The sequence below is a fragment of the Aythya fuligula genome, chromosome 11 (assembly GCF_009819795.1).
Source record: "Aythya fuligula isolate bAytFul2 chromosome 11, bAytFul2.pri, whole genome shotgun sequence".
NCBI classification, from domain to species: Eukaryota; Metazoa; Chordata; class Aves; order Anseriformes; family Anatidae; genus Aythya; species Aythya fuligula.
The window spans coordinates 1,468,342-1,496,050 of NC_045569.1; the positions used below are offsets into that span (position 1 = coordinate 1,468,342).

The 27,709-nt window shown below is 37.4% G+C and overlaps 1 protein-coding gene across 3 annotated transcripts; it reads right to left on the minus strand.

The window, feature by feature from the left end:
- Positions 1-276: 276 nt before the first annotated feature.
- On the minus strand, positions 277-27,709 carry SECISBP2L (SECIS binding protein 2 like). 3 transcript variants are annotated; one of them, XM_032195108.1, is made up of 18 exons: positions 27,618-27,709; positions 16,341-16,519; positions 15,417-15,741; positions 14,765-14,900; positions 14,070-14,299; positions 13,959-13,983; positions 13,062-13,177; positions 12,668-12,799; positions 12,193-12,276; positions 11,057-11,224; positions 10,761-10,902; positions 9,165-9,334; positions 7,794-7,926; positions 6,662-6,824; positions 5,731-5,951; positions 4,826-4,980; positions 4,108-4,327; positions 277-3,164 (listed from the first exon to the last, which is right to left on the minus strand). In XM_032195108.1, exons 1-18 carry the CDS (start codon positions 27,633-27,635, stop codon positions 2,491-2,493), a joined length of 3,291 nt encoding a protein of 1,096 aa, XP_032050999.1. In that variant the 5' UTR covers positions 27,636-27,709; the 3' UTR covers positions 277-2,490. The 3 variants fall into 3 exon arrangements, with proteins under 3 accessions (XP_032050999.1, XP_032050997.1, XP_032050998.1); XM_032195106.1 differs by having other exon boundaries at positions 13,062-13,195; XM_032195107.1 differs by lacking the exon at positions 27,618-27,709 and adding an exon at positions 25,236-25,259 and having other exon boundaries at positions 13,062-13,195.

Sequence of the window (27,709 nt, forward strand, 5' to 3'; positions counted from 1 at the left end):
AATTTAGATGCAAATGGGAATTGCAATTTCATTCTCACAGTTATTGCTCATTCCCAGCTTATCAAAAAAGGAAGCACTAAAAACAGTTTCCGTAACTCATTTTCAGTTTGCTCCTCTAAGGGTGATCTGCCACATTTTTAAAAAAAGAGATTAGTTCCTCATTTGCTGGCAAACAGAGACATTAGAAGTGCTGTATCATCTTCAAGAACTCTATTAAACCTGTAGCAAAATTGCAGGCAGTTAAGTAATGGGCTGAATATTACAAGTTGTTTTTTGTTTTTTTTTTTTTTTTTTTATAAATGTCAAAAAACCTTAAAATGACAGTCCAAGTTCAGAAAAGACATACAAAAAGATGCGCCTGATGCTAATACTTCAAGATCAAAAGTTATTTGAATCACTGGCACTGAAAAAGCAAATGGAAAAGTTACAAACTTTTTTTTTTTAATGTTCTGGTAAAGTTTTGCCCTCAGTGTATACACTGATCTCAGCAAATGTTGAGACATGCTTACACATCCAAGGGCAAGTTTTGCTTGTCAGCAGTTCAAACACCTATCATTTCCTAAAGCAAAAACTGTTTCCAAACACACAGACAGTAGAAGTCTGCCATATCTATACAGTAAAAGGTTTAACATTCAGGAGGCATCAATCCTTAGTCTTTATTTTCCTACAAAACGCCTGTTCTAATATCTAGGAAGAGTACATTAAGTAAGTAAGAATGTGACAGGACAGCCAGTTGTCCTAGCAGCTCTCTACACTGTTTATCTACATAACCCTTGCTATGCCTGTATCTATCAAAACACTATTTACATAACACACACAGTTTCTATTATTCTCATTAGCATCCAAAAAACCCAGGGCTAGATGATTTCTAAACCTGGAGTCTTATTTCCCCAGTGCAACCTAAAATGCCAGCATTGCTAATACTATAAGCGCTGGTCCCATGTTAATAAGTGTGGACTACATATCTAACTAAGCTATCAATTTCTTGTGTTTTTCTTTCAGCCAACCCAAATGAATTTAATATTTTGATACAAGTGATCACGAGAAATGAAGTGGAATTAAAACAAACATATGTTTGCTATAAAAGTGTATTTGTGTGTTACTCTTTGGCTACTCTTGTAGTGAAGCTCCTGCTGCTGGCAGTTTCAGTATATCTCTCATCAATATAAGACAAGGATGGAAAACAGATTCCTTGCATGCAAGGTTTAAACATACACTCAATCTTCAATCTGAAATCAATTAACCATCAGTTAACAGATTTCACTTCATATTCAAAATAAAATTAAGGAATGGTTCTGTAGCAACATGTATGTTTCAAGGGCGTGGGGGTCATTCCTTTTACCTCAGGACCACTGCAATACCTCCCCAAATTACAGGGCACTTCTACCTTTCCTGGGCAAACTACTTCCTTTTCTACTCTAGAGGTCAACTCCTAAGGCTGCTACAACTGAGAACAGACAAAAAGAGGTCACATTTTGAATACAAATTGTTAAGATCCATCCTGAACTCAACAAGAAAGTGACCAGGACCAAAGCATGCCGATGAACTTACCAAGAAATTGAGCCACTGTGTCATTTGCACTTGCTGTTAAATAATTACTCTTCCTTTTTGCAATGTTATAAATTACAATATGCAAAAAACAGCATTCCTGAGGTAAGCAACAGGAGAAAAAAGAAGTCATCAGTTTGCTAAAAGCCCTGGGTAGGGATTATGGTTAATGATTCACTTAGTGTGGTTTGGCAGGCAGCAACTGTGGAGAGCATGGGGAATTTGTTTTCTTTTCCTGCTTTTATGTAATATTTCCACTCTGTAAACAGACTAATAACAATAATAAATACATTATACCCCTGTAGTTTAAAGTTTCTGGAATAAAAAGTTGGTATAGCTTATTGTAACAACTGCAACCATCTCAACTATCAGCGGCTTTAAAAAGCTGCATCTATCTTAGCGTAAGAACCACATACAGATTTCTCTATTTACTCTTCATGAAGACTGCAAACAAGGTTTTCCAGCTTTTTCTTTTTTAATGAAGATAACCAAAACCTTACTTCTATTTCTAGACAGAACTAGACTAATCACAGCCAAATACACTGACATGCCTGGCATAACACCAATGTGAAGCGCTGGTAACTTGTCAGTCTTAAAATGTATCTTATCTGTTTGAAAATCAGCTAAGTGGTCACATCATAAAATAATTTTGCTTAAAACTGGTCAGTTATAAAGTGTTTCCTTTTGCAAAAGATTTAATGAATACTCACTGACAGATTTTCCACAGAGTTTCTATTTTGGGAAATAGATACTGATTAAAAGCTAAGCTAGTTTTTAAATCAACCAAGTAATGGACAGCTACAAAAATATTGTAAATTAAATACACATTAAATGTTTAACAGTGCAAAACGTTGAGATGAAGCATATGAAATAATGGCTGCAACTTTTACAACAGTTAGTTTTAATATAATTTCTAAAAAGTTCCTGAGTTCCTGCTGATTTCTATGGCATGTAGATGGAATCTGTGTGATCTTTATTCAAAGAAGTGCAGATAGTGGGCTTATGTTGAGTGTTACTTGCATGCTTGTCATTTGTCCATTCCTCACCATCAACGACTGGATCAACCTGCTCAGAAATCTCTATTTCTTCCTCCTCACTTTGTTCTGCATTGTCTTCTTCGGCACCACTAAGGGTCTTCCCAAGCTGAAGGGTCTCCATAGTTCTCTGGGTCTCTGAAACCCAGGATTCAATTCTGCTATTAAGCTGAACCTCAACAGAAATCGGTTCATGGGCATAATCCTCATCATCTTCCTCATCTTCCTCATCCTCCTCTTCTAGCATTCCTGGCACAAGAGTACTAGTGGTACTGGTCATAGAGGAATTCAAAAGATCTTGGCAGCTGCCATCTAGTGATCCTGTCTCTGTACTCTGCTGTGAGGCCTGTTCCAGATTGTCATCTGGTTTCACCTCCTCCTTCTCACCTGGTATGGATTTTCCGTGATTTGTTGCTGAGGTAGTGCTGGATGTAGCCAGTGGTGGTTGTTTATTAAGGGTACATTTTTCAGTTTGACCATTACCTGCTTTTTCTGGTACTGCAGCCTTGGATGAGGATTCTCTCTCATTTTCAGAGGTTTCTAACCCATCCGATGTTTCTACCATATTTCTCCAGTTTGTTTCTACAAGTTTCAAAAGAGATTTAGGTAGGAAACAGATTAGTTCTTTCTGTATAAAAATATTTCTCCTCAACATCCCTCAATTATTTAAACAGAAGTTGAAGGTAATCACTTTAATATTACACTTGCTATAACAATTTGAACTAGATAATGGGGGAAGAAGAGGAAGGGAGAGAGAGAAAAAGAAAAGCTATTTTGTTAATAGATTTTAAGACACATTATTAAGTTGAAAGTTCATGCACTTAGCTTTCTGTGTACACTGTGGAAGCACTAAATATAACTGAGTATAATCAAAGAGGTAAGACAAAATATTTTAAGCTCAAGTATGAATTAAAAACAGACTGCCACAATCTTAAGTCATCTGTTTAATGATTTCTCAGAAAACACTTAAGTGAAGTAATCTTAAGACACCACAAAAGAATTAAAACAAGACAGTTTCTTGCAAACCAAAAAGGATACTAATAAAGAAGTTTCTGACTTCAAATAAACATTCTCCATTTTCTCCCCGTCAACTGTGCCTATGTTAAATAAATCTGTCTATTGCTCACAATATATTCATTCATTATCTCATATTTCAGAAGTTAAGCTATACATCCTCTCTTCTCAATAATTTAGTTCATAACCTGTCATTTTCAGCCTCAATCACAATCAATTCTGTGTTTGAAGAGTCTTGTTACCATAACTTTCTGTGTTAGTTCAATAAATCTGGAAAATCCACCTCCACTAATGCAAGTAAGCTAACTGTAACACTTACGAAGTGTAGAACTCCAAATTATGGTTTTCTGTATAGTTCAGGAAAAATTACTTATAAAACTAGCCAATTTTGTATTACTCCCAAAAGCTGTAGAAGACTAATGAAGTGTTATATTTTTAGCTGCATTTTTCAATAAGTAGCATTTGGAAAGCTCCAGCTTCTGATTATAAAATTAATTTTTTAAACACTTACCATATTCTTTCTCATTCACTTCAGATATGGGTTCAGAAATAACACTACAGAACGAGATAGCACTTGCTGCAGAGGGATTACGAGAATGACCCATGTGATGGGGTGCCTTCTTGACATTCTTCAAAGCTTCTTCTGCCTGTTCCTGTTCCATCGCAGCAACCATATCTCTGTATGCTTTTCGGGCCTCTTCAGTCAGCGATACCAGCTTATTAAATAGATCCTAAGTATGAATACAGATTTATTTTGTTTTAAATAATCAGTAGTTCTTATTGATAATTTTCACTTTAAATTACTTCTTTTAATCAATGGTATACCACGTAATGAATCTTAAGCCTACTAACACCAAATACCTTTACTTCAACCAAAAACTAACTCTGCTCTGTATTACATGTAAATAAATGCCACTCTACATATATACAACTCTAAAATGTGCTTACTTTAAAACACATTGTTTTCCTTACAATTTTAAGCCTACTAGAAAATTTCAGATGGCTTTTCAAGTCTATGAAAGCAATAGAAATGTCACGACCAACATTTCAATGCATAAGCCTCACAATTACATAAAAAATACTGAATTTCAAAGAATAGATCAGGGATCAGGGCTGGGCCATTATCAAATGGGTAGTAGCTTGATGCGCTGCTCTCCATGTCAAAGTAACTCTTAACTACAAGGAACATACATTGTTTACTCCAGTCATACATTAAGTGAATTACTCACCTCAGCACCTGAGTAGTTGAAGATACCCACTACACTAACAGGAACCAGCTTGTTCACACAACGGCCGAGAGCTTTACGTCCAAGAGCAAAGACAAAAGGAATTTCCTGTTCCCGTGCCATGGCTATTACGTTATACAGAGCTTCATCCAATCCACCTTGAAGACATTAAATTTTTAATGGATATCTAGTCAAAGCCATAATATGGCGAGACATTCTGTACCCCAGCTTTACCCCAACTTTAATTGTAACTAGTCAGCAAAATCTCAATACACACAAATCACCAGCTACTATGTATCACAGGATAACGGACTATAAATTATGAGTATAGCACATGAGTATATATCAAGGCACTTCTGTTCAGTGATATTCTATATTCTCTTAGTATATATTCTCTGTTAGTCTTGCAAACGCTTTTTTTCCCCCACTCTTTTGTTCTTCCATTGAATAGATCTTTACTCTTTCAATATCTCAGGAAGAGTCTCTCTGCATTTCTGGAAGAGGCAAAATGTGTTGTTTGGCTAACTGACATTTCCACATGAGGAATCCTCCTTAAGAGCACCCAGAACTTAGGACTTCAGGTATATTACAGACATAATGTAATAAAATCGAAGTCTACAGTATCTATTATTCTTTATATTATATTTATATTTTTATATTTTTATTTTTATATTCTATATTATTATCTGTTATTGTTCAGCTATTTGTTCCTCATGAACTAGCTTCTTCCAGAATGGAAGATGAAAAGAATGAAATAAGTAGAGACTGACAATTGTACAATGGATCCATGAAGTGTTACATCCTGCATAAAAATGCTGTTAGCCTTGCTATTCAGTGCTACGCAGTCATACACACACAAAAAGAAATGAATGAAATTAAGCCCATCACTTGCTTTTTATTAATTATACCTTTTGACTGGATTTTTTCGCAGTTGGGAGATATAATTACACACTTGATCTTGTTTAGCTTCATATGCTTAGTAACTTCACGCAGTCCCATAACCAGTCTTCTTCTTGCTTTAGCTCTCATGGGATCTTTTTGATAAATCCGTTCTTGAAAGCTGACAAGCTCTTGCAATAACAGAGTCACACATTCATCTATTTCTTTACTCAGAACTTGGTTACAGTACCTGTTGTAAATTCAAAGAAACAAGTATTAGCATAGCACATACTCAACTGTTTCCACTGAGCCTCTCTTTAACCAAAAAGATGTTATTTTTTATCATAAGTTTTATGGAATTAAAGTTATTTGAAGTGGTTAAAAAGGAGTTAGAAATCAGACTATATAAGCAAAGTTTAAAAAAAATTTTGACATTTCCAGTAATATCTGTTACCTCACAAAGTCAGACAAATGGAGTATTAAGAAATGCACAGAAATACCCCAGTAAGTGCCGAAATAAACCGTTCTTTTCCTTAATTTGATACTCTTAAAAATAAAGAATATTAATGTACTAAGAGTAAATACTACACTACTTTCAGCATTCTTACGTATTCCACCTCTTTCCCATCCACAAAGTAGACTGTACTCCTTTAAATAAAAATCTTCTACAGAATATTTTAAACTAGCTTACTTGCATTGCAGCAAATGAAGAAAATCTAAAGTGTGCATATACATACACAATATATATACACCCGTGTGTGCACACACCTGATATATATGTATGTAGCCATCAATCTGTAGGACAATAAGTAATAAGAAAATACTTACACATACTTGTATTGACAAAAGGCTAGTTTATGCTTATTCAACTCCTAAAACTATTAAACCTATCCATGCTTAAAAAATTTGGGGGACTGAAGTGCAGAACTTGAATTTAAATTAACAATGCAAGACTCTTACTCTCTGAATCTCTTGCTGTGAATTTTGGTTATTGCAGAAGATGCCATTGGACTACCTATTCCAGAACTAGCAGGTGAACCTTGTGACACCGGGGTCATACAGTAGGGAGAATTCTGACTTGCTGGTGAAAGTGAAGCATCACTAGGCATACTTAATCCAGTTTCTGAAAGACAGTTTTGAAACATTATAAAGTACAAGGACATTTTCACATAGAAGAAAGAAAACTGCAATTCCTATGCAGCTCTCTCACTTATGCCAAATTACATTTGAAAAACACTAAACAGTATTCTTCTCTGGATGGGTAATTCAGAGGCAGAAAGCAAAATAAGCACATAGCAGATGCTTTGCATGGGTCAGGTAACCAAGCAATATTTGAGCATTCATAATCAAACATCTAATGCCAAGTTTAAGGAATACAACAAAATAGAAAACCTACCTAAATGCTAAAACTTCTTTCAATAACTCTTTACTATATGATGTTTATCTACTTTATTCATAGAGTATTTAAGATTTTCACACTTATCTTTAATCAGGTGAAGTCAGGAAGATCAAGCAGAAGAAAAGTTCTGAAGCAGGACATCTGAACACTTGTTAGACAACCTGCTCCCCTCCCTCCCTCAATCAAGAACATGGAAAATTCTTTGGAACTTCCCAGTTGCTCATGGCTGTTTGCTGCAAACTGACAATCCAGACACTACAGCTTATTAACAAAGTGTTCAGCAAACTGGAAACCCCCTTTGACAGTTTAACTTTTGTAGAAAAGTTTCAGTTTGCAAAAATTAACACACACTGTGACCAATGTGGCATAGCTGAAAAAAAGTTTTATTTATTTATTTTGATAAATGGACAAAAAGTTATCAACGCTGAGAGATTTCAAGTAACCACTCAAGAGAAATTTATTAAAAGGCTATATGGAGATTATCAACCTAGAACACATACTGCACTGAGGCTTCCACAAATGAGGGACAGACAAGTCATTTTAAAAAAAGGATTCTATTTTCTAGTATTTCATGATGTTAAGAAAAATTGCAAGGTAACACCAGTAGACTGTATTGCATGAAAGAGAGACGAAATAAGTAGGTTAGTAGAACTGGGGTACAGTGGGCAAGCGGAAAAGAAGAGAGAGACTGACCTTCTTGAGAGGCCAAATCCTGAGACTGATCGGTAGTCAAACTTATATGAACCTCTTTCTGTTCATCAGATCCCAAAAGACTGTGGTCTACTGACAAACGGCCTTTCTTCTCTTCTCTTTCTTTCAAAATAATCTAGGAACAAAACCAGCAGCTATTAACATTAATCAAATGAGCCTTTTTCTGTAAAGGTATCCTGTTTGTTTTTAAACAAAACAAAATCAACTAATTAAAAACCTTCCTACTCATAGTGGTATAAAGAAAGCTGAAGTCATCTATGTTTCCTCACTGACCACAAACAGTACTTCATTCTAGCATTTTACAGATGGTATATTCCACACTCCTGTACTTCCACATCAACAGTACTTCCAACAGTTTTAAATATTAAGCACTTTTACAGTTTCTTTCTGGTACACAATACTTACTCATTAAGAATTCCTCATTTCCATTTCTGCAAAAAGATTCTTATGCAAGAATATTAGTTGTCTTCATGAAGACAACATATGAAACACAAATAAAACCATTTCTTTTGCATTGAAAAAGCACAAAGAAGCACCTGTGGGTGTACTGCCATTAGTATAAATGATAAAGACCTTAAGAGAGGTGTCCTTTTTTCCACAGGAAGCTGTGGATTTCTATCTCATGTAAATCACAGATAAGTTGGGGGGGGAGGAGGGGGGAAAGGAAGTTACCAGTGAGAGAAAAAAGGCAATTTAGCCTCAGTCAACCTTTGCACGTACACAGCTTTACCAGATTCCAACTGCCCATCTCATCAGGTAGGCAAATCTTGATTAAGATCTGTGGTGCATTAGCACCAGTAGCTACCACTTCTTTAATGCTTACCCACTGTCTCTTTTTTTTTTTTTTAGGGCTAGCTTTTCTGTGTTTTACCTTCTGATTTCAGAACATATTGTATTATCTGTGTACATACCTATTTCATATATACACATATATATACATATACAAACAATTAGTTCTAAATTCACTCAAAACCTATGTGTTTGCTTCAAGTTATACAACCATTTCTAAAAAAAGGTACGGCAATCTAGCATACTACTTTGCATTACAAACTAGGATTCAGCAACATGGAAAGAAATACACAAACTTCTCCATATATTCTAGTGCTTATAGTTAAAATATCCTCAAAACTCCTATTAAGATAAATTTATACACTCCCAACTAGTTACAGAAGTAGAAAAGTTATGCATGTTACATGTCTGTATCAAAAGGACAGGACATCAGCATAATAAGAACTAGAGGTAGAAGCTCATGAGTCCTTCCTCAAGGAATAGTGACCATGAGTATATGGTAAGAGAATTTTTATTTTTGAAGTATGAGTGCAGATCAGAACAACCTACAGTTGACGCATTTACCTTTTTAAGTGCAGTAGGGCGTTTCAGTTTTGAAATCTCTCTTTCTTTTCCTCTTTTCACTTTTGGAGCAGTTGAATCCAAAGGATTAAGGCAACCCATAGATGGCTGTCCCTTTGTTAAAGATTTTCTGCTGGCAGATTCTTTGGTATGAAAGGGAGCAGCACTGCCAACTAAATACAAGAAAGATAATAGTTTCACTAAAAGACATGTCAGCTTTATTTCAACATTACTTTCAGAATTTCCACTGGTGAGTTCTCAAAGTGCATTTTCCTTCCTTGGAAAAAAAAGCAGTTCATAATGACAGGAAAATTACATCATCAGATATTGTCAATTCCAGATGGTTTTAAGCTTTCTTCAGTTTAGCCTCATGCTTTAGGAAGCTACAGATTCCAGGAAAATAATTACTTTACAACACTTAAAATGGATCTCTCAAATGACTACACATAACATTATTAGTAAGATCATAATAGTAAGATACAATGCAAATATTTATCCTTTTTTCCCCCCGAAAAAGACTTGGTTAGTCGAAGGAGAGAACAGATGAGAGTACAGCATGTAGTTAAGTATCTTCTGTGAGAAACAGAATAAAATAAATAGTCTGAAATGAAAATGCCAACTGTACTTTGCTGAGCTTTGTTTGATATAACCTTGCCAACTTTAATTAATGTTTGAACACAGATGAAACTCAAAGCAGGTAAATGAAGTAAACATGGTAACTATGTGCATAACAATGGACTCTAGGCTACTTACTACTGCTCAGGAATGAGATTCAGGGAGTTATGATAGATAACTATGAAAGTATCCGTTCTGTACTCAGCAGCAAACATAAAAAAATTAGTTTAGCATTAGGTGTTGATAAAGAAATAAGGAATAAGTGTAATTAAGCTGGTGCATACATTTGTGATAGAACTATAACTTAATATTTTGTGTACATGTGACCTCCTGCATTTCCAAGTAGATACTGTAGAACTACAAACAGATACAGAGAGGGCAATAAGGATGATCAGAAAGACCAGCTTCCACACACTAAATAAAGAGACTAGAACACTAGTGAGAACATTAGTGAGACTAGTCAGAACTCACTACTGTTGGACTTTATGGACAGTAAAAGCATGCAACAGAAGTGACAGATAGCTTCGGAAGCAAATTTGGTTTGAGAAAACCTTGGGTCAGGAGGCACTGAACTACAGTCAGTAGAGGTTTGAAGAATATCCTGGAGAGGTATCCCTCTGTATCATAGTCACAGGTATCTTTTCTAAGCTGCTTTCAAGGAGAATTAGGTAATATTCTGTAATAATACACTTATTTTCACACATTCAACACTGAATCACTCTTAAGACAAATGCTGCATTTTACTAAGTGTTTATCTTCAATTCTAATATGGACTTCCACTATTATATACTGCAGCTCAAAGGAAGTTAGCACAAGTGAATTTTTGGAGAAATAAATGCATCAAGTAGATCTTCCTAGGTTTTTGTTATGTTTATATTCCGAAATAAGAAAAAGGAAAAAGCACGCTTAAGATGCTCAGAACAATGACATTTCACACTTATATTGTCACAAAATACATTTTGTGATAGTCAAGATGAGAAGTACCTGTGTATGAAAGAGGCCTGGTGTTGGTGATCTGACGAGCTTTCATTGCTTGCTGCTGCTTTTCAAGAGCTGCTAACATGTCCCCCAAATCTAACTGAACAGGGGTCTTACTCTTCTTTCCAGCTGCTTTTGATAAAGCCTCCTATAAGATGAACGTCACATACGGATAAATACAGAGAAATAGTGCTTGCAGAACTGTCTTTGAAAGAGATTCTTGCTTTTACAGAATAGAAAGGAATAGCTACTATAAGATATTCTACTTTACCAATCTCTGATGGGTGGGGGTAGGGGCACACCTGAAGTTTTTTCTGTTCCATGCTTATCTCTGAATACTCTTGAGCTGTTGCAAGCGCTGCTGCCAAGGCCTTCTTCTTCTGACTTTTTGCACGCTTTGGTACGGAAGTTGTAATGGGAATTGGAGTTTGGACTATATTGATTGGAGAATTCTCTGGTAAGTCATCCAACTAGGATTTTAAACAGCGCAAAAGACACCATTAAAGACCTTTCTCTTGAGACCACGGGAAGCATGATGCCGATGAGGCCAAACGAACCATTGCTTTGGTCCGCAGTATGATAACCCAATAATTAAACCCAACTAGATGACCCAGTAAACTCATAGAAAAAGTTCTGTGTATTTCATTTTTGTAAGAAAAACATTATTCTATTTGTCTCCAATTATGTCAGAGGGTTTTCCAGTCTGATTGCTAAATAAGGGAAATTTTTTCCTCTCAGAGATTTCATGTAGGACTTGATTTTCATGGAGATCAGCCCAATAGATTAAATAGTTTACATGTATGATTCTACAACAAAACATTTACGTAAATCACATAAAAGAACATCTTCACAACACTTATTTCTAGAGTCTAGATGCAGATATGCTTAGCTTATTGTCCTTTCAGGATAAATTAGGACAACTGTAGTTATTTTGGAGAATTGAAACTACTAACTATGCATTTGCAGATTTAACAATTCTGCATCAAAGCTTCAGTCTGAATGCAAGTCCTTGTGAGTCAGAAAGAATAACCAGGATGTGATCTATTAGCCCGAAGACAGATAGATAAAGCTCCGAATAAGTTTTAATATCAGAAATCCGTCTGTATCTACTGTTCATCCAAAATTCAGCATGTAACTTCAAAAAGCACAAAATTCATAAGAAACTATTCATGAAATGAAGAAGTGTTCGTATCTCTTACAGTCTCTCCCATTAACAGACTCATTAGAAGCCAACAGCAGTCTTTTTAAAATGGCTTCTCTGCACCATTTAATTGGCATTTCTTTAACATCTAAAACCAGTAATGCAAATACCCTAAGAACATCATAACGTCCATATCATAAATATTGTGATATGACTTCATAAAAAGACAAATTTATGTTATCTCAAAATAACTTCCCTTAATTTAAATATATTTTGCAAAACAAAAGAGTTACTTACTACTTTGGGTGAAATCTTTTGTTGGATGTTACTACTTTTGCTGCTACTATTGTCACTATTTAGCTCTGGGAATTCATCCTCATCCTAAACAGTAGAAAAAATTAAGAATGAAGAGCACAGAACCAGAATTCACATGAAAAGCATTAACTAAAACAGCTGGAAGTACAAGGATGGATTTAATCCTAAAGTTCCACAAACTAGAAGAGCTTAATAGTGGCACAAACAGAAAGTGACAGGAAAAAAAAAGTTAAAATAGTGTATCTGTATCTGCATAACCTGTTTAAAAAAAGAAAAAAAGAATTTACTAACACTTAAATTAAAGAAATTCAACTATATTAAGAAAATAAAAAAATATCAGAGAACGGTATTTTTTATCTGCAGGAAAACAAAAGTTTTTCACCTTCTCCCTGTTCATAAAAATCACTTATTCCACAATTATTTCACTAATGCATAAACAGTTTTCAAACAACATTACCTCAAAATACAGAGGTTCAGGACTCTGTTCTGTTCTACTCGACTGACTTGGAGTCAGAGGCTTTTCATGTCGTTTTTGCAAATTCTGCCTTCTTTCTGAAGATGTGCTGTGGCCTCTGCACCTGAAACCAGACTAAAAAAAATAACAAATATGGTCAGCATTCTGCAATTTTGATTTTTCAAGGTGTGCGCACACACATAATACATCCATGTCCGTTAAATGCAAACTAAGAAGTAACAAGTTGTATGTAATTAGATTTAATAAGCAGTTTATTTTTTTTTAATGCAAAAGCTATTCAACAGATAATACCTACTCCATTTCAAATTCCTTATTTTCATGTGTTACATGAAACATAACAAAAAAATTCTTCAGTTTAGAACCATTAACAACATACCTGTGAACTATTTCTTTGCTCAGCTTGTCTTCCACCTCTAGAAAACGTCTGAGTTTTTTCAGCCCAAGGTTTTTTTTGAATTGCCTGGGAATTTACATTAGTCCAACTTACACCAGCTGAAAGGGAAGCATCAGCTATGACAAATGAATCAGTGTGACAGAATGCATCAGTGACATACATACCACCAGAGGTAGAAACTCAAGTTTGATACAAACACAGTTCTCTGAGAAGGTCTAATTCTCCTGTTATAATTTTAACTTCTGTTAATAGCTACAGAAATAATGAGAATCACCTTTATGGAAGAGTCCCATGACAGATATTCAAACTGCTAAAAAACGATCACTAGGAAGCAATCAAAGGAAATATCAGATTTGCATCCCTAACAATTTCAGTCCAGCCATAAATAATAGTCACTAGCATTATCAACCACTATCAGAGTAATCACAACTTTTTTTTGTGTGTTAAAGTACTTCTAGAACTTCAAAAAAAAAATGTGAGCACTTCTTAAATAGGTAACAGAGTTCTTCAGCTCCAGGTGTAGAGTAATGCAATTACCACCCTTATATGAACTGCAGTCCAATAGAGTAAGGAAAGAAGATAAAACACAATACAAACACAGCTTTGTCTGAACACTTCTGTTGGAAAATTTAGTTTTCCCTCATTTGAAGACACAGTTGATAAATTATTAGCAATAGCTACTTAGATACTTTCATTCAACCACCAGGAGGGAGGCATTGGTGGGGATGGTAGAAGTCACAGTAAAGAAAAATCTTCAGAAGTATTTGATCAGTTCCAACAGCATCCTGGAAGCAGATCAACTGTTACCCGCAAAATGTCAAGCAAAAATACAGAAGTAGCCCAGCAAAATATGATATAGCTCACTAGGAAAATACTTACTTGTATTTACTGATGGTTCTACAACCTGAAAAGGAAAAAACATTTTAGATGTTTTCTTTTCTAATCTGCAGGATACAAATACAGTTAAATTATTCAGTTATGTTTACATACATTCACTGCACAAGAATCTGTATTCCTTGAAGTCATGGCTGCAACCTGGTTATTGCCATGCTTAGGACTACAATATCCACTATCGCTGTCAATGTCTGCTTCACTTGCACCTTGTTCACTAGATGACTCTGCAGCAGGGTGAGAAGCTCTTCTGCGTCTGCCTTTTGATTTCCAAAGCATGGTAGAGGTGCTTTCAGAAAGTGACTTATTAGCTATATCCGAAGGAAAGTCTGCAAGACAAAAGATAACAATTCCTGCATAAATAATTAATTATGAAACATGAAAAAAACATACATGATAAAAAAAAAGAAACAAGCCAGTGTCTTTGCACACGACCATTTCCCTTTAATAAAATTAACAATAGCACTGATTTTCTTTTTTCTTTTTTTTTTTCTTTTTTTTTTTTAAAAAAAAGATGATTATTAGTTCGATCTAGACAACTCCCTCAACAAGGGAAGAGTTCTTTTTTGACATTGGCAAGATCTCTGCAGAAGCACACAATCATTGCAACATTATAATCTGACACATTAAATAGGTCTCTGCAAACACCAGCACCTTTTCTTCATTATCTTACTGATCTGCAAAAATCACTCTCAGAAGCTACCTCTGAAACTGGTCCACCTTCTTTTAGGACAGACAACAAGTGAGATATAGTTCTAGTTATTTTGTACACCCAGAAAATAACAAGAAATTACCTGTTTGCTGTGATGCATCAACCAACAAAACAATCTTTGATCTATTCTCAGGACCTGATGAACTAGTCTCCTTTTGAGTGGCTACATTTTTCACTGGGGGACGTTTATTTCTTATGTGCATCTGTAGCTGCTGTTGCTGTTTTAAAAGATTAGCCATACATACTCATAAGTCATATGATTTGATTTCATAGTTATAATCAAACTAAAGAAACAAATTGAAAGTTCTAATGCTCTTTACAGAAGCCACATATCTGAAGACAAGATTAAGGGAAATATTCATAAAGTACTTGTAAGAACATTTTCTGCACAAACTTTTTTGACGCTTCCACCTCATTACAGTAAACAAAGTCTGAGGATATTTTATTCTCTAAGGAAGTAATTCTAAACTCAGACCAAACCAGCAGAGAGGCAGCGGGAATTTCCCATATTACACTTACAGGTTTTATAAGCTCATCACGTATTTTAACCACAAAATTGTCTCTGTATACAGAGTTAAATGTCTCTCTAAATAACACCTTTTCTGCCCACCTTTTCTTCCATTTATATAGGCCATACCTGTTCTTACTCAAATGAGAAGCATGCTTCCGTGCAAAGACACTTTCTTTCTACAATTCTATTTATCCTGTTAACAAAGGGACAGCATCATGCTTACTTTTTGTATGATGGGTCCCCTGTTACTGCTTCTGCTCCGCTGACTGGATAATGGAAAGACCTGGCCCGATGGGTTGGGACGCTCTGTGCATTCTGTAGTAACTGCATTTACAGCATTTGCTGTTTGAAAGGGTGCAGAATAGGGAGTAGGGAAAGGATGATAGAAACCCATGACCTGAGCACATGGTGCTGGCATCAACTGATAGTATGTGTATTCTGTAGAAACAGGTGGTTGTGCAGATATTATAGGATAAGCAAGGTATGGTCCTGCAGGATTTGGGTTGGGTTGCTGCCATCTGATGTCACTGTTGTATAATGGAAACTGTCTGTAAAAAAAAAAAATAATAATAATAATCAAAAGGAAAGAAAAAAAGATTGCTCATTACGTTTTTCCCTCAAGAAAATTCAGAACAAGCAAACACCACCCCCTTAAAAAAAACATTTCATAGGCTATTAGCTTACAGTAACTGAACTTAAATTTACTAAGACTTCTTAGAAATTCCAATTAAATTATGTTCACCAGCTCAAATTACATTCAAGAGCAAAATAAAGAGTTTTATCTTGTCATCTTTGTAAACTTAATTTCTTATATTAAATTTAGAAATTAAGCATAGGCATTTCCCTTAACAAGTACTTTGGACCTACTACAAATTTAATTGTTTTGACATCTCAAAAAGCATATATAACTTTAGAGACATAAGTTTAAACAAGGTAAGCCAGCAGAGAGATGTAAGAGTGAAGTTCATCAGCTTACTCAGGGCTGAGTACTTGAGTACACCAAGAAGTTGCCAACTCACCCTTGTTCAAAATTCCTTTGAAATGCAGGCCTCAACAAGCACACATGAAGACAGGCATTTATAAACTCAAACTTTCAAACTCATTTCATGAGAGATTATCTTCCATGAAGACCACAATCATGTATTACCTATTGGATTGATTTTCCTGTACAAATGGATAGCAAGTAATCAGATAGCTGGGGATAGGAGTTGGTTCCACACCATTAATTCCTCCACTGTCATTAGGAAGTGCCATTGGGATCATTAGTGTTTCTGGACCCTTCTTTTGAGGAATAAATGGTTCTACTTCAGCTGACAGCTTGACATTCTTTAGAAAGAGAAAAAGAAACAATGACTTCATTAAGTACAGAAACGTATAAATTGTTCGGAAAACTTAGATTCATGAAGTTGTATGGCAACCATCACAAACAGCAGGCAAATGGACGACAAGGCTACAAGCCTTCTGCAGTAAACTGAAAGACACGGAAAACAGTTGGCAAGCATTTGTTGGATCCTTCCAGTCAACACAGGCTGTAACACAGATCACCAACACCTAATGTTTATGTTAACTTTACATAGTGCTGTACAAACACCGACTAATTTAGAAAGGGGCTGAAGTTCAGATCTTGCAGAGGAAATACTAGTCTCAACACAGAAAGAAACAGACTTAGCACTGTAGGTGGAGCACGGTCATGTAGGCTTGCATAATTGAAACCAACATATGGAATAAGTAGTAATGCCTGGTCTACACTACAAAACTGGCCATGTTTCTAGGCAATTATAGAACAGGTTTTTCAGCCACCATAAGTTTACTGCTAAAATAGATGGAACATGTGTGGGGTTTTCTTTTGTGATACACCATCTGAACAAGTGTTAAAAATGATTACTTTTTGCCACGAAGAGGGAATTAAAGACTGCTTAGAAGTAAATTCTAAATTGTGCTTTCAAAGGAAAAGATCAGCCCCAAAGGTAGCCTCAAAAGTTTATGGCTTTTTACCCACTGTTTTCATCTTTGTTTGTAATAGATTAGCTAGATTTATGCTTCCGCATTGAACAATGCTCTGTTCAGCCAGCCAAAGCCTTAGTCTGAGACAAATGCAGATCCCAAATACCCTGAAATTCCATGCTCCGATATATGTTACAATTAGCCAAAAAGGATCTTTTTGTTCAAACATTTCAGCTTCAATATGCTTGCTTCTCAGTAGATTCTTTCTAAAACAGGCAAGGAGTCCAGAAATGTTTCTTTCCATTTATCCAGGAAACAATTCCAAAGGCAATGTATAACCTGTAGGAGGTCGTGGTCTTATTTTACAAAAGGAGAAGCTTGAAGGTTTGCTGTGCAGTGGACAGTTTTACATCCTTGCCACTTCCTCCACAACATCCAAGCGAGCAAAATCAGTTAAATAATGTGAGTTCTGAAAACATCATGACAAGTAGTCATGTCTGCCACACCTCTCAGTCCACATCTTTGCTCTGTGTCAAGCCCCCAGCCCATACACAAACATTTCAACCTAACTGTCCAGAATCTGAAACTAAACACTTATTATACCCTCCCTCCATTTATTTTTGGAAACATAGCACATGAGCAGATCGGGTATTTCTTTATCAGCATTGGGTGAGGAAGTGGGTGGAAGTTGGAAGGGGAAAGTCCAAAACGTTTAGAAAATACAGTTATCCTAAGTCAGTAGGAAACTACTTTTTTTCCTTGATGAATAGGCACATTTAATGTAATAGACTGAACAAGAAAAAATCCTAGCTTAAACTAGGAGTTAAATTTATTTGAGCAACAGTGAGGTCAAGACACACTTGTGCAGATTACTGGTTCTTCATTTAGTTAGTCTGATACACTTAAATACAATGAAGTTTAATTAACCAGCAAAAGGCAGAATCATCATCATCATCCAAATGACTAAGAGCAGTCGACCAAGGGAAACCAGCTGATGTGATCTTTTTGGACTTCAGCAAGGCTTTTGACACGGTTTCCCATAGGATCCTACTAGACAAAATGTCCAGCATACAACTTAACAAAAACATCATGCAATGGGTGAGCAATTGGCTGATGGGCAGGGCTCAAAGGGTTGTGGTTAATGGGGCCACATCTGGCTGGCAGATGGTCACTAGTGGGGTCCCTCAAGGCTCCATTTTAGGGCCAGTCCTCTTCAATGTCTTTATAAATGATTTGGATGGAGGACTAGAAGGTGTTCTGAGCAAATTTGCTGATGACACCAAACTTGGAGGAGTTGTGGACACGGATGAGGGTGGACAGGCCTTGCAGAGATATCTGGACAGATTAGAAAACTGGGTGATCACCAGCCATATGAAGTTTAACAAAAGCAAGTGCCAGGTCCTGCACCAGGGACGGGGCAACCCTGGCTATACATACAGACTGGGCGATGAGACGCTGGAGAACAGCCCCACAGAGAGGGATCTGGGGGTTGTGGTTGGCAGCAAGTTGAATATGAGCCAGCAGTGTGCCCTGGCAGCCAGGAGGGCCAACTGGATCCTGGGGTGCATCAAGCACGGCATTGCTTGTCGGTTGAGGGAGGTGACTGTCCTGCTCTACTCTGCACTGGTGTGGCCTCACATGCTGTGTGCAGTTCTGGGCACCACAGTACAAGAAGGACATTGAACTGTTGGAGAGTGTCCAGAGGAGGGTGGCAAAGATAGTGAAGGGCTTAGAGGCAAAGACACATGAGGAGTGGCTGAGGGCACTGGGCCTGTTCAGCCTGGAGGAGGCTGAGGGGGGAACCTCATCACGGTCTACAACTTCCCCTCGCAAGGGGGAGTGGAGAGGCAGGTGACCTATTCTCCTTAATCACCAGTGATAGGACCCGAGGGAATGGTGTCAAGCTGAGGCAGGGGAGGTTTAGGCTGGACATCAGGAAGAGGTTCTTCACCGAGATAGTGGTTGCACACTGGAACAGGCTCCCCAGTGAAGTAGTCACTGCACCAAGCCTGTCTGAATTTAAGAAGCGATTGGACTGTGCACTTAGTCACATGGTCTAAATTTTGGGCAGACCTGTGCGGTGCCAGGAATTGGACTTGATGATCCTTACGAGTCCCTTCCAACTCCGGATATTCTACGAGTTACACTGTAATCCACCAAACAAATGAGTTAAAAAACAACAGTTATTTAATTACTTCATTGTCACATACTCTTAAGAGAGAAAAAAACACAGTTGAGACTGTAAAAGCTCCTGAGAAATATACTCACTATTAAGTCATCATAACTGCCAATGATCAATGCAATGTTTTTATAATATAGAAATATTTTCTCTGCCTCTATCAAACTGGATCTGAATTCCCTGCCAATCTTGAAAGTAAGGCCAAAAATTTTGCTCACTAAATTCATTCTGTTACACTCCATACATGACACTCAAACTAACTGCAGAGTCTCTAAGAGCTATTCTAATGACTTGCACAAACAGAACCAAACTATTCCTCCAAGTGTAAATCTTTTATTAGAAAAATCAGCTGTTTTTAATTTTATCCTTCCATTGTCAAATTTGCTAATTGTCCTGGTTTCAGTTAGAACAGAGTTAATTTTCTTCCTAGTAGCTGGTAGAATGCTATGTTTTGGCTTAGGATGAGAATAGTGCTGATAACACCCCAATGTTTTAATTGTTGCAGAGCAGTGCTTATACTGAGCCAAGGACATCTCAGCTTCTTGCTCTGTCCTGCCAACAGGCAGGCTGGGGGTGCAGTAAGAGCTGGGAGGGGACAGACCCAGGACAGGTGACCCAAACTAGCCAAAGGGGTATTCCATAGCATCTGACGTCATGCTAAACAATATATAGGGGTGGCTAGCCAGGAGAGGGGGGCCGGACTGCTCGGGGTTAGGCTGGGCATCGGTCAGCGGGTGGTGAGCAATTGCATTGTGCATCACTTGTTTGTACACATTATTAGTAGTAGTACTATTATCATCATTGTATTATTATTTTGTTATTATTATTTTCCTGTCTTACTAAACTGTCTTTATCTCAACTCACGGGCTTCACTTTTCATTTCTCTCCCCTGTCCCAGAGAGGGAGGGGGGAGGGTGAGCGAACAGCTGTGTAGTGTTTAGCTGCCGGCCGGGTTAAACTATGACACTAATTCATAATCCTTCCATGAGATTTTCTGTAGTATTGGCTCAAATTTCACCATTAGCTACTGTTCCCTGTAAACATCATCTCACTTCCTCAAAGAGCCACTGGGTAGCTCCAGGGCGCAGCAGTGCTCTGCTCTCTGACCTCAGGCATATGGTAGAGCTCCCCTGTGACTCAAGTACCCACCTGCCAAATTCCAAGGCATCTGATCCAACACAGCTCCACAGCAACAAAAGCTTTTTTTAATTATCAAATGCTTTCATACAGCGATCACATCATAACCAACGAATACCTATGCTCAATTCCCTCTCTGAAAAGAGATTTTGTCCATGATACAGAAAGAATTCCAGACAGAATTACTTGCAGAAGAATTGATTCAGTTGTGGACTGGCCTACAAACCCAGATGGCAAACATGTTAGAGCACCAAGCTAAGGCTGTCTCACCCACAGAAGACTCAACAGCATAATGGGGATGAGCTCTTTACAAATATAGCATTCTTATGAAGCACTGAAAACTTCCAAAAAAGTATGCCTAATCTGCTGCTCACCAGCTTCCAGCAGTACGTCAACCCAACTTTAGCCAAGACACCAATTACAAACCACTCAAGAACTGACTAGGAAAACAGTCAAAATATACTTGTGATTCAGGTGGTACAAGATTCCCTATTTTGAAGGGCTTTCTAGTCTCTCTGCTCTTTCCCTATATTACTTTGGAAGACTGATGTGGAAATACAACCAAACACAGACACACATACATGCACACATTTCTTAATGGTGATTCACTTGCAGAACTGTCTTAGTCTTATCACAATAATTTGTACTATTGTATTATATCATCATTATTACTCTTATGAAGGAATATTCTTTCACTTTTTTTTTTTTTTTTTTTTTTTTTAAGTACATGATAACTGATCAAAGCAGGAGTTGAATGACTCCCATCAGCAAACCTGCCACAGCAGAAGTATTTCTTGCCATTTGGGAAAGATAAACCCTTTCCTGTTAAGGTAACTTTTTCCTTCTTCTTCCCACCCCCTCACCCCCCTTTTTAAGGGATTTTAAACAATGCTGAGAATGTAAAATCCTTGATTATTCTAGTAGTAACATTTTCAAGATAATGTGTTATCCCAACTGCTTTTGCAAAACCAAGAAAAGTGACCTTGGTTTTCCCTCTAAGTATTTTGGATAAAATGTATTGGATCTCTTTAAACCTTTCTAGTAAAAACAGGATTCTCTCCTCATTTTTTTTTTCTTTAAATAAAAAACAGTCATATATTTCATAAATTCTTAAATTTAGCAAAATTTCATTAAAATTATTGTGCTTAATTTTGGTAGTTTCATACAACTCAGAGATATCCAAAGTAGAAGGACAATGTCAGTGGTTCTTCTCCTATTGCCCTGCCTCTTATGCAGGTAATGATTAACTACTGCTGTGACAGAGCAATTGCCTGATATATTTAATTACCATTTTCTGTACAACTCGTCATATATTTAACTTATTTATAGTAGTAAGATAAAGATAGAAAATATCCTGTAATCATAAACAGGTATGAGTGCATTTGAAAATTAATGCCTTTTTTTGCCTGCAGCACTTTGACAGTGTCTGTTATTAAAAATAATCAAAGCAACACTTCAGAAGTCTTTTACATGTATTATAGCATAAACTCTGCTTTCTTTTGCAATCGAATCTGTAGGGGTAGACTTTTTTCATTTTAGTTTTTAAATGTTCATTCAAAAGATGTTTGCTTCAGCAAAAGAATTCAGGGTAAATCTTACTTTATTTTTTAAGTTTTACATTCTGTTCTGTACACACTTTGAATGCTAACTCACCAAAAGAGAAACTGAAAACTTAACCTTAATGCAGGTGTTTCAAAAACCATTCTGCAAGCATAATACATGCAATCCCCTGAATGATTGATACATCTTGTCAAACAACAAAGCCCTATTTTCGCTTCAGGGTTAAAAAGACAACTTTGCTTAGATAGTAATACACTAAACTTCAACGTATTACTTCCTTAAGTATTCCAGAGAGACTGGTAAAATACTACTGAAGTACCTTTTTACATGAAATATGTGTACATAATAGGACACTAAAGTTCATTAAACCTAAAGCAGAAAGTGGAAACAGATTTATTGAGGCAGGTCAGACTGCTAACCAAACCAAAATAAAAGTAGAATTAACTCTCCAATGTTATTATCCAGACATTTCAGTACATTTCACAAAGGGCTGGTGGTTTCAGTTGACAGGCAAAGGAAACAAAATAGCTAAGTTAGGTAATTGGCCCAAAATTATCTAAGCAGGATTTTTGGGGGGTCTGTGATATTCCTGGCTGGGAGGAAGGACTGGGAAAGACAGAGAGCAAAGTAACGTTTTAATAAGAGGCATTTTAGGTCACCTGTTTCCCAATATGTTGGGGAACAACTGAAATTATCTTCTCCTTAATAGTGTAAGAAGAGAGTGAAAAAAAATAAAAATAAACAATCAGTTAAAAGGTAAGGATGTTGCTAACTACTTATTGTACTGGACAAGCAAAAATATCTCAGACTGAGCCTTTGTATTTTGCTTACATGGTCATCTCCTGTGCTTCTTTCACTAGATACTGAAATAAAACAGTTCATCGTTGCTTTTTGTTTTATTTTTAAATACAATGTTGACATATTTGAGACTCAGTAGAAAACATAACCAACTACAACTTCAGTATACTCTAGATGAGAAGATGAGATCCCTTTATTAAGTGACTATTTGCTTCGGAAACAAAATGCAGTGCACAAATCAAAGCATGTGGATAAAAAACAACTCCCCCAAAAGTACAGCCAGACAGTATGACAGGAGTGACAAGTGCAGATGAACACAACACAGCAGGATTGATCACGTAGCTGATTTATAACCATATGCAAACAAAAGGAATTGAAAAGAAAGACCTAGACCAAATGCCAGAAAACTGGAGGAAGGCACCTACACTTCTGGTAAAAACAACAGAACACTTGCAATAGTAATTTATGCTATGATTGCTCTCACAACATAGACATTTACATCACCCTGCACACGCTAAAAATCAACATTTTGCTGCTGACATCACTGACATATAACAAAAAAGTATGTTTTTGACTGGGCAATCTAAAAGCAAACATTGCAAGACCAAGTCTAATTTTATTCTGGCGTGTAACTTTTTCATGTTTATTCAACCCTTCACATCATAAAGCTGAACAAAGCTTTATTGAAATTGACCTTTGATAACCAAACTCAATCCTAAATATAAATTTAAGCCATGATGAAACACCAGATTTTCAATCAGTTGCCCATTAACACAAGCAGAACCCTTCAAATGAAACCAAGATTTATACACGAGTTGCTTTTGTAGATACCCCTAGTGCAAAACATTTCACAAATTGAAACCATCTCATTACATATTTCAGTCCAACAATTACAACTCTTTCAAGACAGCATATACACTGAAGAGATCCTTTGTTTCCTATATAAAAGCTACTGTAGTCATCAACAGCTGCAAAGACAGAAGATGACACAAGCAGGAACAGACTGGTAAACTTTGTCCTATAGTTGTAGTACTGTATGTTTAATCTTAGAAAAGTTTTTGTTCATTGTAGCTTAATGCCATTCAGCACTTTCCATTAAAAGGGATCTCTTTCAGCTTGCTGTCTTAGAAGAGAACACTTGGGTATCTATCTCACCATTTACAGGGGGAGAAAATAGGCACAGATGCTGCATTTCAGAGGGCTGTAATGAAATCAGCTGCTTTGCTGCCTCGAAGTCTGGAAACAAGAAGTCTCATCACAGATGTGATACACAAACATAGCTCAAGTATCTTTTTCCTTAAAAAAAAAATCCTGATTCTGAATTTTGGATTTCAAAATGCAATAGTCATTTTAGTAGTAAGACAGGTCACATTTCATCTGTTGAAGATAAACTTTACAAACATGGAAGCCATTGTTTCTATAATTAGTTGCTTCTAAGTGGCAAATACTTCAGGAATGGTAAATATGCAGTCCAACTGGAAACGCCAGCAGTAGGCCATTTAACAAAGCACAAAATTTAAGCCTATCCTATTTAGATTAAACATAATAATTCTAATTCAACACTTAGAGCAAACAGGCTAGGAAGTTAGCCTTTCCCTTAGCTCCCGTACACAATTCTTTTTCCTTTTGCAAAAAGGAAACCCTACTCAGAAGCATGTAAGTTAATGTTAAAATTTTTAAAGTACTGAAATTTTTCTGCATATGCTGAACGTAAACAAGTGGCACAACATGACAAGTTGGCTGGCTTTTTAACATTCAAGACCAGAATATTAAAAAAAAAAAAAAAAAAAAAAAAAAAAAAAGGAAAACTAAACTGCAGTATTTAGTTACAAAGCTTGTCCAAAAGATAAAAAGCTACGGACAGGATCCTCTCCACTTATCTAGTTTACAGCACTTAACAGGGCATGTAAACTTCTCAAGTACGACTGCTTTGTAGTCTATATACTAAAGGTGTTAGTACAAACCAATCACATATGTCTGCTTCCTCATCATACGCTAGTCAATGATAAATAAAATCTGTGATCAGAAGGCTTAGAAGACCTTCACATGTCATATCAATAACATTTTAGATGGACTGAAGAACACATTCTATAATAAAATATAAACCATAAACAAAACTCAAATTCTTCTGCTCTTGCAGGGTTCAAGAGAAAGTAAGATGCAAAACATAGAACCCAGAAAAACTGACCTTTTTCAGTCTGCTGACAGTTGAAAATTCTGCCATGCAAGAAACATGGAAGAAAATTAATTAGGATAAGGAGCACCTAGATCTATAGCAAGCGTTTTATCAAGCCAGCTGTTGAACGGTCAAATAGAGTAGAGGCAAGCAGAAGAGGCAGTATTTAAGCAACAGTAATACAGAACACAGGTCATCGATTTCACAACTTCACCTAATTTCTCAACTGCACTAATAGAATCAAATACCTTAATCATAGGGATAGACGTGTCTAACACTTGGAAAATCAAAACACATCAGTGCCCTTGAGAGGGGAAGTTGATTCTCTTTAGATTTCTACCACAATCAGCTTCAACAGAAGGAGTGACAAAGGTCACATGCTGAATCTTCTCTTTTGTAGGGAAAGACAATACTTCACAACCACTGAAAGCCTTAGGCTTCTCAATGGAAGAAGTTTCGGTTAAAAAATAATTATTTTATAGGAGGGTACATTACAAACAGCTTTATTATATTTTCCTCTTTGTTATGCGCCAAAAAGATCACTGGGAATACCATAACAAGCGAAGTCACACCAGAATTCAGGTAACAGAAACCTGAGGAGTGACGTGCAAGCGACACCTTTTTCCTCATCTGGGTGCCCAGACGTTCTTGGTGCATGACAAAACTCTGTTCAAATATATCCTCCACCAAAAGCATTTGCATTCCCCCCTCTACCCTTGAAATACCATACTTTAACATAGCACAATATCCTACTTGCTTGTGTTCTAGTTCCACAGTAGTTATTCCTATCTGCAGGGACAATTACCCTATTGTGGCTGACTGAGTAATCTGGGGAAAAGGGAAAAAGAAAATTAAGTACTGTTATCATACATCTACATGCTTGAAGATTCATTTATCAGATGTCATGCAATACATGTGCCCAAAGCAGACCAAATCAAAGAAAACGTGGAAAAGCACCCAGAACTGATGCAACTTTACCAAACACTTGCACAGATAAAGGAGATTACATTTGATCTCACTGCACAAAAGGTTCAAACCCAAAGCAGTTTGGAATCTCCTAATCAAGATGTTACTGCATAATGAGAAGACAAAAGCAACAAGATAATTTAATAATTTTAGAAACTCATCAGCTATTAATTTGTCTGCCTAGAAGCCTTACTAGCAGATGAGGAACCAACAGGATGAGATATGCTGCAAACAGAATAAGCAAGAAGACTGTTCCTGCTTCAGAGAGCTTAACTGCACCTCCGAGTTGAAATATTACACAGTTAAGATAATCATACAGACAGATTAAACACATTACGTTATGAGTAACTCAGAGATTATCAGCTTTTCTGAGCTATTTCCAACAAACAAAAAGAGACTGGTTTGGTAGTGGCATGAGCCTCTGGTAATGAAGAGCTCAAGCAACAGGGAATAAATATTTCACAAGGGTGCCACAGTCCTAGTTACAGATGAACTGAAGGAGAAAGATACAAGATTTTAAAGAGTACAACAGGCAAATTCAGTAAGCTAATGTAAATTTTTACAGAGTGAGATCAATTTCTCTAAATTAAATAGACAGTGGGAGCCATAAGGTAGTAAACTGCACTGTTCACTAACTTCTTTAGACATATGTACAAAATAAAAAGCAATACATCTTTACAGAATGCATTGTTACCATCTACAGGAGCTTGTACTATTTTATTGATTGACTCTCCTATGAGAACCCCTGGACATGCCAAGATCTCAAGCTACAAGGAAGGAATTTCTGAATTCCGTGTATGAGTTTTGAAAACATTTTGCTCAATCAGAAGCTTAAAAATAAAGTCACGTTGTTATGGAGAGCAACATTCACTTCAGATCCACCTTTTAGAAGTGCCTCCTGCCCGTGAAAGATTTTATTGCACAGATGTAAACAAATCACATGACCTCTTAAGTCCCAGCTAAAGCTTCTTCATACCTATAATTTGAAGGGTGCTAAGAATAATGCAGGCTGATTACTTGGAGAACAGCAAGTTACCTATTACAGAAAAAGAAAACAGTGGTTTCTAGAATTAGTGACCTAAACCCAAATCTCCCCACTCAGCTGAACGGCCAAGACCTATCAGCAGCGGCTCTAACCCTGAAAACTTCACCCAAACCCTTATGTTTACATTACTCCAACAGGCGACAAGCCTCACGCGTCGCCAAGTTCTCAAGAAACCCACCCAGGACTCTTGCAGTGAGCACAGAGCTTTAAGTCACACCCCACCGACCGTGACCACCCCACGAACACGAAGCAAAGCCTGTCAGTAGCAACAGGGCGGGGGGCGGAAGAATCCTGGAGCGGAGCCCCTCGGCCCTGCGGGAACACAGGGACAGCCTCACAGCCCCCCGAGCCTCTCCCAGGAGCCGGACTCCCGCTCGGAGCCTCCAACAGCCCCGGCTGAAACCGCTCCCGCGGCCGAGGAGGGCCCGGAGGCAGCCCCCCGAACACCTCCCGGTACTCCCAAACCCCGCAGGCCGCGTCAGGCCCCGCACGCGTCCCCCCCCCCCCGCCCCGCCGGGCCGCGCCCTGCCCCTCCGCGGGGTGCCGTGAGAGGACACAAGGGCCGCGGGGCGGCCGCCCGCCCTCACCGCGGTGTCCGCCGGCGCCCGTCGGCCCGCACCTTGTCGGCTTTGTCCATGGCTCCGGCGGGGCTGGGCGGCGGCTCTACCGAGTGCGGCGGAGGCTCGGAGCCGCCTCCTCCATGGTGCTCGC